Source organism: Coloeus monedula (assembly GCF_965178545.1).
Source record: "Coloeus monedula genome assembly, chromosome: 23".
Lineage (NCBI taxonomy): Eukaryota > Metazoa > Chordata > Aves > Passeriformes > Corvidae > Coloeus > Coloeus monedula.
Window position 1 is genome coordinate 1,270,087 of NC_138803.1, and position 15,529 is coordinate 1,285,615.

The following is a 15,529-nucleotide window of genomic DNA, read 5'->3' on the forward strand; positions in this document are numbered from 1 at the left end:
TGGGATGGTGCTCTGCAGGCCCTGGAATGGCCCAGGGCTCTCCTTCCCCCTAAAATGCATTCAGCCTTTGGGGAGATCTGTGTGATAGTACAGAGAGAGCTCTGCTGTGAGAGAAAGCCAGGAAGGCTCTGGAATTGGTGCTTGCTCAGAAACTGAACCAAGCCCGATCACGGCCTTTTCTGTTGGGAAGGAATATCCATTGTCTGAACTGCCTGGCACCAGCTGCCAGAGGGCTTCTTTTCCTTTAGAGTTTAGCTTTTTATTCAAAAATAAAGACAAATCTTGCTTCGGAAATTCCACCATGGTGCCTCATTGTCCTTCAGGTTCCCATTCCATTCCCTGCAGACTGGCCTCCAGATGCCATCCCTGGGATACTCTGGGTCTAACGATGGCAAACGAGGCACATTCCCCAAAAGGGACATCAGTGCAAACTTCTCAGGTGATGGACAGAACAGGCCTGGCTCACTGCCAGCAGCTCTGTGACAACTGCACCCTCACAGCACAGGGAGTGACAGAATCCCAGGGTTGTTGGAGCTGGAAGGGAGCTCTGGGGATCAGCCAGTCCAACCCCCTGCCCAGGCAGGGTCACCTGGAGCAGGGGACACAGGGACACATCCAGGTGGGGCTGGGATGTCTCCAGAGAGGGAGACTCCAGCCCCTCCCCAGGCAGCTGTTCCAGGGCTCTGCACCCTCCAAGGAGAGAAGCTCTTCCTCATGTTGAGGTTGAACTTCTTGTTTGAGTTTGTGGCCATTGCTCCTTGTCCTGTCCCTGGGCACCCCTGAATTGGTTGTGATGCCTGAGGAATCTGTGAGCAATGAGGGACAGGGCTCAGGCCCAGCAAGGGAAGCTGGACAAGGGGGATATGCCCTGCTCACCCCGAGCCCCACTCCTCCCTGGGGCTGCAGCACCTGAGCCTGGGCAGCTGCAGGAGGGGAAAATTCCTTCCTGGTTTTTACCAGAGGGGACACACAGAACCAGCAGTGACAAGTTGGGGGTGACAGGGGCTTGTGCCATGGCCCTGCCATGGGGTCTGATCCTGCACCCAGAGCCCAGAGGGGTCCCAGGGGTGATGTTTCTTCTTCACCTCGGGGACTGCAGCCTGTGCCAGCCCTGTGCAGGGCAAGATGCTGCAGCCACCTGCAGATGCCATGGAATACACTTCACCCCCTTCCACCCCAAGGTTACCCATCACCACTGACCTTTCTCCCATCCTCCCTTTGCAGTTCCAGCCTCCAGCTGAGCTGCAAATATTCAGGGAAATATTTGGGCACAGTTCAGGTGTCCCCGAGCATGACTGGTCAGCAAGGGGGTCCCACAGCCCCTGTAAACTTGGAAAGGACCACGTTACAACCAACAAGGAGGGATGTTTTTCCGAAGTCTATCCTGTCTCGATGATATATTTTTCCCCTACTGTCCAATTTAATTTGAAATCTGTGTAATTTTAAGATTCTAGTGCTTTGCTTTCTTTCAGGGGTCTAGGCTGCAGTGGAGCAAACTGCAGGACAGTGGGGACTGGACTCTGCTCAGCTCAAGGAGACAGGGCTGACTTCCAGCTCCTCTAGAAAGAGACATGACTGACTCCTCCAGCATCAGTCTCTCTCCCTGAGAAGAGCCTTGTGAGTCCCCCATTTGGGCTGAATTTCCAGTAAAAATGTGTTGGAGGGTTCCTTTCTAATTCAGTGAGCAGAAACTGAGATTGTTGTCACCTGTGAGGGAAACAACCCTGGGACTGCAGAGCTGTGGGGTGAGGGAAGCCAGGTACATCTCGGGATGAAGGGCTCAGCCCTTCCCTTTGCCAAGGGGAGAGCTGGGATCCCAGCTGGCCCAGGGCCACAGGAGCAGCTCCAGAGCAGAGATGGAGAGGAAGACTTGGATCCCAGTCCCTGATCCAACCAGGAGAGCTCAGAGCTCGCTGTTGCATCTTCCCCTGGAGATCCAGTCCCACTAAAAGAGCATTTTTCCCCCACACTTTTTCTGTGTTCCTAATAAAACTGAAATCCGTAAAACTTTGTTTTCCCATGGCAGTCAGTGTATTCCACCAGAGAAGGATGAAAATGGGCCCCAGTGACTGGAGAGCACTATACCTTGAAAACGTAGGGAACCTTGCAGTGGGAAAAGTTTTGGGGGTGGGTTTTTCTCTCCCCACTCAATCTAAAACACAAGGTGGCCCCACGAAGCCACCTGTAGCCCATGACAAGGGCATGTGGGCTCTGGGACCTTGCTGAGCACACCTGGCTGCCCTTGCTGGGGCTGCACAATCACCCTGGGGAGCCCCTCGGTTTGGCTCTGCAGCAGTTTTGGGTGAGCAGGATCTGAGGGCAGGCTGGGCACAAGGACATGGATGGGGACAGGGACAGCCTGAGTGCCCAGCATTGACCAGGACCTGGTGCACAGCACCCAGCACCCCTATTGCCTTTCATCTCCCTTCCATCCTTCCCCACCCCACAAACTCCACCCCTTTTTTAATTACCAGATTAGCATAATTGTACTAAACTCAGAGAACTGTTCTCAGCCCCTGCTGGGCCATTTTCTGCTTCTGTTCCAGGCCTGAAGAAGGCTTTGTTTCCATGAAACCTCTCTTGCATTTTCCAGCTCTACCAGTTGGTCAGGTCACGGTTATTAACTTTCCCTGCACATCTTTCTTCCTCTGCCAGGACCTGTGTGAGTTCCCTCTGGGGATGCATGGAGAGATCCCAGGATTGGCACCACTCCTGCCTGCCTGGGCCCTGAGCTTGGAGGGGTGAGCTGCTACCCAAAACCTTCTGCCTCCAGCTGGGGCAGGCTGGGCCATGGCAGATCCTGGGATGTCACCAGGCACCATCTCTGGTCACCTCTGGGAGCTGAGCCACCGGTGCCAAGACAGAGACACTTCCCATGGCTGGGCCTGCCTGGAGCCTGTCCTGGGGTGCTTGCAATGAGGACAAAGGAGCCCTGGCACCCTGCTAGGCTGCAGCTGCTTGGCCAAATTAAGCTTGAAAATATTAAAAATGGGCAGGAAAGGCTCTGTGTGCCATGCAGCTGCTCCAGTCCTGCAGGAGGATGCTGAGGGGATGGAGGATCCGGTGGAAGGACAAGGACTGAGCCAATGGAGCAAATGTGCATTTTCCGGTGGCAGCCTCCTCTGATCCATCCCTGATTTGGGGAAGAGTTTGCATATGAGTTTTGAATCCCCCATGAAGGAGCTGCAGGGTGCTGTGGCAGCTCGAGTGCTGGTGGCTGGGCTAGAGAAGTGTCCCCAGTAGTCTCCTCCCTCATCATCAGTGCCCTAGGACAGTGAGCGGCTCAGCATCCCTGAATTGGCCAAAGGAAGGGATGTGATGCCGGAAGAATTCAGCTGTCTTGGAGCCAAACCCAAACCCACCTCCCAAAGCCTCTCCCTCACTCCCACTGCCAGCCATGAGTCTGCTGTGGGAGGTCCTGCAGGAGCCATCTGCATGGGGCCACCCTTTCCCATCCCTTTCTTTAGGGAAGGCAGTGTTTTCCTGGGAAGGTTGATCTCTCTCGGAGCCAGCACTTTTGATGCCGTTTCCTTCCAACCCTGTCTGGGACCTGTCCTTTGCTCCCCATTTATTGCATTTTCTGCACTTTACAGGCTTGCTCCAAAGGGATGGAGGTGCTGCAACACACCCTGATGTGGTGTGGGGTTGAGTCTGTGGATGCTGCAATTCCCCTGGATACCCTGGGAACACAGACAAGGCACTGCTGCACCTACCAAGAGCAACGCTCTGTGGGTGTGGGCTGAGCATCTCCTGCAGTGCCCCCAGCCAGGAGACCCCACGTGGTTTGAATTCTCACTAATTCACCCCTCCAGCCCTGCTCCGGAGTGAGCTGACACATTCCCAGCTGCTTTCACTGACCAGCTGCAGTCTGGGGGGCTGTGACACAGGAAATGGTTGGGCTGGGGGGGAGCACAGGATGTTTGGCCTGAAATAGGAATTCATCTCTGGAATCAAGCCTTGAAATGGAGCTGTCCCAGTTGCCACAGCTCCAATGCCTGTGGTGGGAGTTGGTGTCTGGAGCTCTGAAGGCGTTTCCAAAAGCAGAGGAGAAGCAGGGCTTGGAGAACAGTCAGCTCCATTCACCAAGCCTGGTGGTTGGGAAGCTGCTGCACCCTTGAGGCCCAGCAAGGGTGGCCCTGAATGGGGCCAGGTGGCTCAGCAGAGCTGGTGGGACATGAGGAGCAGCCTGGGGCTGCAAGGGATGAGCCCAAAGCCTGTGTGACCCCAGGGTGTGGTGTCTGAGTGCCAGCATGGGGACACTGCGGGGTGACCTGGCCCTGGCCCTGGGCAGAGTTCCCCCAGTGATGACCCCACACGACCTCGGCCCAGGACACGTCCTTTAATACCCGTGTGGCTGCACAGGGACATCTTGGGGTGACACAGCTCAGGCTGAGCTGCCAGGCATGGGGCATGGGGGGAGCAGCAGCTGCCTCTGGGGCGTCTGCAGGGCTGGGAGGGGAGGGGTGGCCAGTGGCCCTTGGGGACGGCATGGCCTGTGCGGCTGATGCGGCGGGGATGCCGTGCAGGAGCAGGGCTGAGGGCACTGCTGGAAGGAAGAAGCTCAGGTCTCCTTCCCACACTGTTGTCCTTGTGTTTCAGCTCAGTGGGAATTCGGGGAAGGGCATGAAGGGACGGAGGAGCAGCAAGGGAAGGCTGGCAGCAGGGGTGGGACAGTCTTCTTCCCAGTGCTTCTGTGGGAAAGAAACAGCAGAGGGGCAGCAGGGGCAGCTTTGGCTGCTGCCAGCAGCCTGGCGGTGGTGCCAGCTATGGCCACGGGATGAGGTGGCTCAGGCAGCACACCCGGAGGGGAGCACCCAGGAGAGGAGGAGAGGGCCTGGCAGGGACCCCACAGCAGGGAGGTGTGGGACAGACCCCCAGCCAAGTGTGGGGTGGGACATGGGCATGGGTTGCCTTTTTCTGTAGGGAGTGGGGGCATTTCTGCACCTCCCCAAGCACAGCCCAGGAGGCTGAGGGAGCACAGTGGGATCAGGACCCGGCCCTACCTCTCACTGCCCCGTGGGGGACTTGGCAGCGTCGAACATCTTCTTCCTCCCCTCCATGCCCGACATGGCTTCCACATTCTTGCGCCAGTCACCCACTTCCACAGGGCGTTCCTGCGGGAGAGCCGGGGCCAGGGATGAGGGTCTGGCAGCCCTGCCCCATCCCTCCCCCTGCGCAGAGCCCTCAGCTGGGGACACAGCTGCCCCTCGCCAAGTCCCTGTCCCTCTGCCGCGTGTCCCTGCACGAGGAGCTGGCTGGGAGGTGGCAAACAGCGGCCTGGTCTCCACAGGGAGATCTGGATCCATGTGGATACTCCCCTCCTCAAAGCCTGGCCCAGCTGCATTCATGCACCAGAAGACTCAATAATCCCAGAAAAATGTCTTTAGGAGAAAGAAACCATGTGGGACTTTGGGTTCACACCAGCACAGTTGGGCAAATGTCGGTAAAAACACTTCCTGCATTGCCCTCCCAGCCCACATAAACCCCACCCCCACTTTCTCTGAGCCTTTGGTGGGGACTGGGATTGTTGGTGTGACAGTGGGAGCCTGACAGACACTTCCAGAGCAGACAGGGGAGGTGACAGCAGCTCTGGGCAGGTGACAGCAGCTCTGGGAGCGTGCCCAGGTGTCTGCTCTGCCAACCCCCAGCATTCGTAGATTACAAGCTGTGCCCCAACACCATCTCACAACATCTAAAACAAACCCAGGTCCATTCTCCACCTGGTGCCCAGGGCTGTCAGCACAGTTTTCTGTCCAAAGGGGTGGAAAAGTGCTATACCATGATGGGAGGACAAAGGAAAAACAGCTGAAAATTGAGATTCTCATCCAATCTGCTGAGCTGGAACCAGCTGGTAAAACCACTCTGCAGAAAGGCCCTGGGGATGAGGCACAGCTCCTGGTGCTGGGGCACCTGCACACCCCGGGCAGGTTTGGGCATCGCTGGCATTGACACTTTCCCCTCTCACATCTCTGCCAAGCTGGTGGGAACTGGGCCATTTATCTCAGGCCAAGTGCTGGGCTGCTCTGTCTTATCTAATCTGGGTTTGGGAGTTCCCTGGGAGTTTTCTGGGTGTGATTGTGCCCAGCAGGAGCTCTCCTGGTTCCCTACAAGATCAGAGATCAGATTCTGCATGTGCAGCTCAGCAGTGGTGCCAGGGGGGCCCAGGTGAGAGACCCCCACATGCTCATGGACACCACCCAAGATCTCATGTTAGCATCCACCAGCTGCCTGGCTCAGTCTAACTGGTCCTACGTGGTCCCACAACATCCCACAATGGGAATGGCCTCACAAGGCTCTTTCACCCCGGAGAAGGGCAAGGGCACCCCTAGGAAGTGTGTCCATCTCCTGCCTCCAGAGGAGTCACCCACCTTCTCTGTGTCCTCCTTCTTGACAGACTTCAGGTTGGCCCTGAGATCCATGGACACCTTGTGCTTGGAGCCCAGCAGAGCCCTGAGCATGGCATCGGCCGAGACGCGGACCCGGCGCAGGGGAGGGCGCTTGAACTTCCCTCGGAGATCAAGAACTTTGATTTTCAGATCTTTAATCTGCAGGGGGATGGGAGGAGGAGGAATGGGAGGTCACTGCTGGGCTGTCTTGTACAAAGAGCCCCTGTGGGAAGCAGGAGGCTCTGCCAGCACCAAGCCCCGGAGGGGTCTGCTCCTCTCCTGCAGGACCACCCCCACCAAGGCTCTGCCCACCCAGGCTCAGAGCTGGGCCATGGGCTGGGCCCAGCCTGCTCAGGTGGCAGCTGTACTGTGAGAAGCTCTCAGACCCACAGGAGTGACCAGGAGGGTGAGGAACCTCTCTGTGGATCCCGAGGACAGTTTGAGTTCCCTTGGGCAGGGATGAACCTTGCTCTGAGTGGTGCCTTGCAGAGCAAACACCAGCCCTGAGATATCCCTGGTGCCTGTTCCACATCCCAGCTCAGCCTGGTCCATGACACATCCCCACGGAGGCCAGAGCTGCCATTGGGAGGGAACTTCCAGAAGGAACCAGCCCGTCCTCCCTCCTACCTCCCGGGTGTTATGGTTGCATTTCGCTTCAATGTCGTATCTCTCCTCATCCACAATTTCCACCTTCTCGTGCAGCTCCCTGCACAGGTCCTGGGGGCCGAGGGCACAGGAGAGCGGTGAGCAAGGCCCCTCCACGCTCCCAAGGAGCTCCCTCCACCCTTGGGCTTGAGGAATACCTGGAGCTGGCTCAGGGAGAGCCCACTGGTGTGCAGTGGGGTGACCCGCTCAGACAGGTACCTCTCCTTCTCTGCCTGCTTGTCCACAATCTCCTGATCCCACTCCTCCTTGGCCTTGGCCAGCATCAAACTCTGTGAGCACAAGGAAATGGCAGAAGTGTGAACTGAACAGGCTCCTGGTTCCCCCCAAGCCACTCACACAGCGTCTGTAGGATGGGACAGCCTTGTGTGCCAGCCCCCTCCCTGCTGTCCCCAAACACACATCAAAGCCTCCCCACAGCTTTGGTGTGGGGTGCTGAGGGCAGGCGGGGCCGTGGCACTGGGGGCTGTGGGACTGTGGTCCCGCTGGGTGCTGACGTTGGCTCTGCTGGGGCAGGGAATGTTTATCCCAAGCCAGAGCCCAGGGAGCTCAAACGGGCTGAGGCTTCAGAGCTGAAGGTGTGGGGGTCTCTCCCCAGCTCTGTGAAGGGGAGGTTTGTTTGGACCACAAATCCCACATGAGTGAGAAGAGAGAGGTGGGGTGGGAGCTGCTCCCCACAGCCCATCCTTGTGCTGTTCCTCATCCCCGTCCCGCCGACCACGCGCTCCAACCCGGCTCCTTTCCCCCAGCAAGACAAACCCCAGGGAGTTTCCAGCCCTCGGGACTCACCTTCAACAAGAGTTTGCGTGAGGCTGTGATCTTGGATTTTCTCTAGGGGAAAGGGGAGGGAAAGAGAACACCCTTTGAAAACAAATGCACAGCAAACGCAGAGCAGCACTGAGATCTCTCCCAAAGGGAAAGGCACTTACCTCCCTGCAGGCAGGTGAGCAGCCCAGGAGGAGCAGAAAAAACAAGAGAGGAACAAGGCATCAGGAATGACAGTGAAAAAGAAGGGACAGGCAAGGAAAGCATTTCGTGTGGTTGCAGTTGGTTCCTTATTTCTGTATCTCACAGCTGCCACCAGCACGTGAGCCGGGTCTGAGGTGAAGGTGCCCTCTGGGAATGCAGTGGGAGCTCAGGGCCACAGCTAAGAAAGCCCAAATGTCACTCAGGTGTGACAGGTGAGCTGGCACTGTGCCCATCGTGCCAACCCCAGCTCAGTCCCTGCAGTTCGGTCACCCTCATTCCCCCACTCCCACTGCAGCTGGGGCAGGATCCTCGGATCCTGCTCGAGTTGCAGGGCTGGGACATCCCCATGGCACTGCTCCAGAAAAGCTCTGCAGGAGTTTCTCCCTTCTCTGCTCGCCAGTGAATGTGGTGTATTTGTACAATGTGCTACAGAGAGCCTCACGGCAAATCCAGAGGGCTGCCCACCCTCAAATCCACATTTTGGGATCTAGGAAAGCCCCAAGGTTTGAACTGGGACATTGAAAGGGCGAACAATTTGCATTTAGAGACAGCTTTTGCAAGGGCAATGGCACAGAGGTGTGGGGCAGGGCAGGGTCTCCCAGCCGATCCTCCCCAAAGGGACAAGCGCAGCCGGGCGAGGGTTCATGGGGTCCGAGGGGATTCCAGCTACTCACGGCTCTGGCATCGCGGCGTGTGCTGTGCCCTGCCGAAGAAAGGGAAAGGAGCTGAAACAAAGGTGCGAATCCCAAGTGCACACAAAGGCGGAAGGCAGCGAGGAGCGATGCCGAGGTGCGCTGCTGCCCCGTGCTGTCGGCGGAGGGAAGCAGCTCCGAGCCTCCGTCCCCCTGGGAAACACGGGACGAGCCGCCGGCTCCGGGAAAACCTGACTGCATTTCGGGCAAGCTCCAGCGTGCCGCCAGCCGGCCCCGCAGGGCTCGGGCTCCTGCTCCTCGGGGCTTTTCCCAAGCTCCGAGCTGTTCCCCCGCCGGCTGCGTCGCCTGCCCCAGCTCGGGGCAAGGGATGGAGGCTGGAAATCTCAGGAGAAATGGGGTGCCTCGGGGGTCCCCCCACTGTGTCGGCCCAGGGAGTCCTGTCCCGCAGCTCCCGTGGGCAACGGCAGGGATGGGAGAGCCAAAATCCACCCGGGGAGTGCCGGAGCAAGGGGCAACACCTCTGCTCTGGAGCCAGGCTGAGAGGGCTGGGGGTGTCCAGTCTGGAGAAGAGAAGGAGCCAGGGAGACCTCAGAGCCCCTTCCACTGCTCAAAGGGGCTCCAAGAGAGTGGGAGAGAAACTCTGGGACAAGGGATGGAGGGACAAGACACAGGAATGGCTTCCCACTGCCAGAGGGCAGGGATAGATGGGATATTGGGAAGAAATTCCTCCCTGTGAGGGTGGGCAGGCCCTGGCACAGGGTGCCCAGAGCAGCTGTGGCTGCCCATGGATCCCTGGCAGTGTCCAAGGCCAGGCTCAACGGGGCTTGGAGCAACCTGGGATAGTGGAAGGTGTCCCTGTCCATGGCAGGGGTGGAACTGGAGGATCTTTACGGTCCCTTCTAACCCAAACCATTCTGGGATTCTCTAAGTCAGAGCCCACAGCTGAGCAGGTTCCTTCAGCAGCCACATTCCAGGTGAAACACTCAGGGTTTCCTATTTTACATTTGCCTGGTGATCCCAAGCCCTGGCAGCTGCTCCATCCCACGCTGCTCCCTGCTCTGACCCCTCCTGTGCTGAGCAGCGGGGGCAACCTGCAAGCCCAAGCAGCTGAAAAATGTGGGGGACATACCAATCCTTTTAAATTTTTTTCCCCTCAAACAGCATTTCCCAGGTGTGGGTTTAGTCCTTTTCCTTAGGAGTGAAATGGACAAGCTGGGATTTTTTGCCTTGATCCTTTTTCATTCCCTGAAATTTGGAAACTGCTTTAGACCCCAAAGATTTCTGCTGGGGGAAATGAAAAGCTGGTCTCAAACAGCTACTCCCAGGCTTGCATGGAGCCTGTGCCAGGCAAATCTCAGCACCTCCTGGCTCTGTCCCCTTGTCCCTGTTCTCTCCATGCCCCCACAGCTCAGCCAGAGACATGTCCTGAATCAGTGGAGTTTGGTGGGGGGAAAATGTCATAAAATCCCAGCAGGAATCATCTCCCCCGGAGCCTCCCAATCCAGATCCCTGGATTTACAAGGAAAAATCCCAAGAACAGGAATTTCTTTGTCCTCAAACCACCTCAGACAGATCCTGTTTCCTGCCTTTGAGGAGGTTTTTGATGCTGTGACAAACATCCCAGAGGACACAAGGCAGCACTGGTGCCTTGAGCAGGCTGGGTCCCAGCTGCTGCCCCCCAGTTTATTTCAGGGGTGGCAGAGAAGCCTTTCTCTCCCTGGAGCTGGTGAGGGTTGGGCGCAGCCCCTCAGCGTTTCCATTGTCCCCTGCTGGAACAGAGCCCGGCATTCCTTGGGGTGGGATCCACGCCACACTTCGAGCTCACGACCTCTACCAAGGTCAGTCAAGTTTTAGGGCCAAATAGTCCTAAATTGGCTTCCCAAACAACAGCAGGGACTCGGCTGTGCCAGTGAGACATCCCCAGCAATCCCCAGTGCCAGGACTTTTGGACTCCAGCTGGATCTGGAACATCCACGGGAGACTTCGCTCCCTGATGGGGATGAGAGGATCTGGACAAGCTCTTTCTGCACTGTTTGCACTGCCCCAGCTGTGAAGAGCTTGTAAAGTTTATTGAACCACTGGATCATGGAAATCCTTAAAAGAAATAATCCCATAAACCCAAACACAGCCAATCCTGACATCCTCCCCCATCCTGGGAGGCTGGAGACAGACCACAGGCACTCTCCCAGCTACTCCACACTCTGCTCCCACCCTGAACCTCACACCAGGAAGCCAGACTGGAACACTCGGACAAAGGCTCTCCAAACAGTCCTGTTTGCCACTTTTTGGAAAAAAAACAGGCAAATATCAGCTCCAAAGTCTTTGTCCCCATTGCAGCCTCACCAATCCCCTCTCCAAGAGCAGAACAAATGTCTGATCCACCTCAGAGAGGGGGAGAAATTCAGGCAAATTCACGTGCTGGGGGTTCCTCCCTGTCACGTGCGAGTGCCGGGGGTCTCGTGCCCATGTCACCACCAGCACACACGGAGGGGGACACGGGGCAGTGGCAGTGTCTGTCTTACCTGGCTGTGCAGGAGGGAGGTGATGCCTGGCCTCGGGACAGCCGCGCTCTGCTGGGGCTGTGGCTGAGGGGGGATATTGAATCCCAGCCCTGCCTGCAAGTGGTCGGTAAAAATAGCACAAATCCCCTCCTCTGCAGGCAACTGCTGCAAGCCCCATGAGTGCTGGGACTGCTGCTCACACCTGGGGCACCGCCTGGAACACAGGGACACACACAGGTCACCCGTGTGCCACTGCACTCCTGTCCCAGGGCACCCACAACCCCGCTTTGGTTTGGAGAATTCCAGGGCTGTTCACACGGGAATCATCCCGGAATGGTTTGGGTGGGAAGGGGCCTTAAAGCCCATTCAGTCCACCCCTGCCCTGGTCAGGGACACCTTCCACTAGCCCCGGCTGCTCCAAGCCCTGTCCAACCTGGCCTTGGACACTTCCAGGGATCCAGGGGCAGCCACAGCTTCTCTGGGCACCCTGTGCCATGGCCTCACCACCCTCACAGGGAAGAATTTCTCCCCACTATCCCTCTATCCCTGCCCTCTGGCAGTGGGAAGCCATTCCCCTTGTCCTGGCACTCCATCCCTTGTCCATAGTCCCTCTCCAGCTCTCTTGGAGCCCCTTTGAGCACTGGAGTGCCCCCAGCTCGGACAGCACCTGCTCACACGTGGGGTGTTGGGGACACACAGGCTCAGGCTGACCAGTGCTGGTGATGCCGTGGGGATGGGGTGGATCCTGCTGGCACCTCTGCCTTGCATCTGTCCGGTGTGAAAGAGCTTCAGAGATGCTGGAATAGGCAGGGGAGGGGGTGTGAACAGCCTGGGAGCTCCTGCCGTGTTGACCCCTGCACGATGGGGCACACAGCACAGCGCTGGCCAAGGGGCCTCCTGGGAGCCACCCAAGCCACCAGAGCCACCTGAGCCACCAGAGTGAATGTCACCAGGCCAGGCCACAGTGCTGAGGGGTGATGGCATAAACCAGCAAATGTGGGGTCACACTTCATGCCAGGTGGGGTTGGGACCAAGGAGGGCACAGTCCCCTCTTTAAGGAGAAGGACCAGCCCCACTCATGCAGCACAGCTTGGGATGCTCAAGCACATCCCAGTCTCTCACAGGCCCTGAGGTTTTCCCCATGAAATTCCCGAAAAGCAGTGACAAAGCTGCTGTTTGTCCCCACTGCTCCCACAAAGCCCCTTGCGCGGTGCCCCTTTGCATGGCAAGGACTGCAGGGCAGGCAACACCTGTTCCCCAGGATATTTTTAGGGACAAATTTAGGAGCAAACAATTCCCAGCGTGGGGCCCAGCAGGGACAATGCCTGGCATGTTAATCCTGGGGCTTTCATGGCCGGGAGGGACACGCAGCTGCAGGAGTGGGGCAGCTCCCATGCTGGGGAGCACAGACAGCCCCATCCTGCAGAGCCTTCCCGGCTCCTTCCCCCTGCCTGGAAACCAACGGGAGCTCTGGGGATCCCCACAAGCTGGTGGGAGATCGGTGACAGTGGCAATGGCAGTGGCAGTGCCATCCTCGTGTGAATTGCACCGAGCAAGTCCCAGTGGCCAGGGGAGAAGCCCCCCTGCATCCAGCCCAGCCCCGGGACCTCTGCAAGGACCCTTCCCTGGCTGCAAACGCCAGCGCGGGGGATCTGCTCTCACCCCCGAGGAGGAGGAGGCTTTAACCACCCCGTTAGACCTTTATAAGGAAAAGCCCCCGCGGGGCCAGGCCTCCAGCATCTTTCCTCCCGGATGCCTTGGGATTGTTTTAGGAGCACAGAGGAGCCAAAATTAGCCCGTGACAAAGGCGCCGCATTCCCGCAGCTCCGGGGATGGGGCGGGGGCTGCTTCGGATGCCATTTGCTCCAGTCTCAGGTTTCATCCTCTGCTGGGACCGGGAGTGAGGAGGAGGAAAGGGCAGGAGAGGGATGGGGCAATGGGACCCCTCGATCTGGGGTTTTCCCATGGGTTTCAAAGCGCTGGCTCTGCCATGGGGGCTGCACAGAGGGACTGGCAGGGGACCGAGGTCTCCCATCCCTCCTCCCCAGCTGACACAGAGGGGACGTTCTGAGTCCCCATCCCTGGCTCACAAACCCCAGGGAGCTGCCTCCAGGTGAGGGGTTGTTTTATCAGGTGCCACCTGGGCCTTCGACACCATTCTTAGCTGCTGGGGGTGGGAAGGATCAGCCTGGAAATCTCCAGGGAAGAGCAGTGCTGGGGGCAAATTCAGAGCAAAATAATATAAATATATCTGGGATTGGGTCAGTTGGTCAGAGCTGGGTACTGATAACACCCAGGTCATGGGCTTGATCCCCATTGTTGGTTTGGCACAGCTGGGTTTTTTGGTAGCAGGGGAAGGCCACAGAAGCGGCTTCTGTGAGAAGCTGCTGGAAGCTTCCACCATGTCCGGCAGAGCCGATCTCTGATGGCTCTGAAGATGTCCATGCTGCTGGCCCAGTTAGAGAGGTTAGGAGCACCTCTGGATGACGTATTTAAGAAGAAAATCAGAACAGTGTGGGGGCAGTTTTTTCCAGGGGTGGCGAGGCGCTGCCGCCATCTCAGTGTGGCCTGTGGTGAGCTGTGCCTGCCTGGCCGCCCCTCGCCAGCCGTGCTGCGGGCAGAGGGGCAGGGGCGGCAGCGGCCTCTCCTTCTCAGCACCCCGCATGAGGAGAGGCATTAAATGGTGCCAATGCCACGGCGGCCGGCACTGCCCACGCGGTGGCAGCGAGGCAGCCTGGCCGGCAGCAGAAACATGGAGAGAGACCCCCTGGCACAGAACCTAGATGAGATCAACCTCCCGGTGCCGCAGGATCCTGCAGGAATCTTTGAATTGGTGGAACTTGTTGGCAATAGTACCTATGAGCAGCAGTTTTTCTTCTAGTCAGAGAAGAAGAAGAAGTGAGAACACGTGAGGGAGAACAACATGGCAGCACCAAGGGCGGTGGAGAAGGAGGGGCAGGAGGTGCTCCAGGCTCCGGAGCTGAGATTCCTCTGCAGGCCACGGGGAGGACCATGGTGGAGCAGCTGTGCCCCTGCAGCCCCTGGGGATCCCCGGGGGATGCAGAGATCCACCCGCAGCCCTGGGGATCCCCGGGGGATGCAGAGATCCACCCACAGCCCGTGGGCATCCACGGGGGATGCAGAGATCCACCCACAGCCCCTGGGGATCCCCGGGGGATGCAGAGATCCACCCGCAGCCCCTGGGGATCCCCGGGGGATGCAGAGATCCACCCGCAGCCCCTGGGGATCCCCGGGGGATGCAGAGATCCACCCGCAGCCCGTGGGCATCCACGGGGGATGCAGAGATCCACCCGCAGCCCGAGGGAGAAGTGCTCACACCAGAGTGGGTGGATGCCAGAGAAAGCTGGGATCCAGTGGGAGACCCAAATGGAGAGAGAGGGCCCTGCTTCCAGAGATAGAGGGCCCTGGCTTCCAAACTAGAGCAGCCTGTCCATAAAAGACTGCACCTCACAGACTAGTGACCCACGGCGCAGCAGTTTTGGGAGGACTGTGTGCCCGTGGGAGGGGCTCACGTTGCAGCAGGTTTGGCAGGACTGCTGCTCGTGAGAGTGGAGCCACGCTGGAGGAGTTCACAGAGAACTGTCTCCCGTGGGAGGGACCCCGTGGCACAGCAGAGGGAGGGCTCCTCTCCCTGAGTGAACAGAAGAAGATCTCAAATTGACCAACTGACCAAACCCCCACTCCCTGTCTCTGTGCACTGTCGGTGGGAAGGAGGGAGGGGCTGGGGGGAAAAAGGTGTTTTAAAGGCTTATTTTACTTTTCATTATCCTCCTCTGACTCTGTTAATAATTAATTTACTTTATACCTTTAAATTTGAACCTGTTTTGCCCTTAGACTGTTTTGTCCCAGTTCTCAACTCATGAGCCCTTCATTAATTTTTTTCCCTCTCCTCTGCCCAGCTGAGAGTGAGAGAGGGTGAGCGAACGGCTTCTGTGGGTGCCTGGCGTTTGGCACCCATTCACTTAAGGGTTGGACTCCATGATCCTTGTGGGTCCCTTCCAACTCAGACTGTTCTGTGGTTCTGTGATTTGCCCACGTGTTGCTGCTGCTGCTACAAATCAAATATCCCCCTGCTACTGGCAGTCACTGGTTGAAGGGAAGGGTTCCCCATGGGCTGCCACCAAGGGGATGGATGCCAACAGAAAATTCCCAGAGAGCTGTATGGGGAGGTCAGACCCAGCCAGGACCAGGTCCCCAGGGACAGCTGCTTGTCCCTGAATGTCCCTGTGATCTGCAGATCACCTGTGTTCAGTCTTTTACAAGTGGACCTCCTGGCACGTGTTTAGATGGAGGGGGCATTTTCCCCCTCTGGACCTTCCATGTCCCTGGAGGGTGT

At 57.9% G+C, this 15,529-nt stretch overlaps 1 protein-coding gene across 2 annotated transcripts; it reads right to left on the reverse strand.

Annotated features, from left to right (window-relative positions):
• Positions 1-4,409: 4,409 nt before the first annotated feature.
• Positions 4,410-11,230, reverse strand: TNNI1 (troponin I1, slow skeletal type). Of its 2 annotated transcripts, none has more exons than XM_082295975.1 (8): positions 11,194-11,230; positions 8,689-8,721; positions 7,839-7,880; positions 7,190-7,321; positions 7,014-7,103; positions 6,369-6,545; positions 5,004-5,114; positions 4,410-4,688 (listed from the first exon to the last, which is right to left on the reverse strand). In XM_082295975.1, the coding sequence occupies exons 4-7, from the start codon at positions 7,313-7,315 to the stop codon at positions 5,007-5,009; spliced, it is 501 nt and encodes a 166-aa protein (XP_082152101.1). In that variant the 5' UTR covers positions 7,316-7,321; positions 7,839-7,880; positions 8,689-8,721; positions 11,194-11,230; the 3' UTR covers positions 4,410-4,688; positions 5,004-5,006. The 2 variants fall into 2 exon arrangements, with proteins under 2 accessions (XP_082152101.1, XP_082152100.1); XM_082295974.1 differs by having other exon boundaries at positions 4,410-4,691.
• Between the last annotated feature and the right edge of the window lie 4,299 nt (positions 11,231-15,529).

Coding starts and splice junctions, on each gene's coding strand:
- TNNI1 (XM_082295975.1), bottom strand. CDS start 7,315: ATGCTGGCCAAGGCCAAGGAGGAGTGGGATCAGGAGATTGTGGACAAG. Junction 6,546..7,013: donor GCAACCATAACACCCGGGAG/GTAGGAGGGAGG, acceptor ATCCCCCTGCAG/ATTAAAGATCTGAAAATCAA. Junction 5,115..6,368: donor AGAAGGAGGACACAGAGAAG/GTGGGTGACTCC, acceptor GCTCTCCCGCAG/GAACGCCCTGTGGAAGTGGG.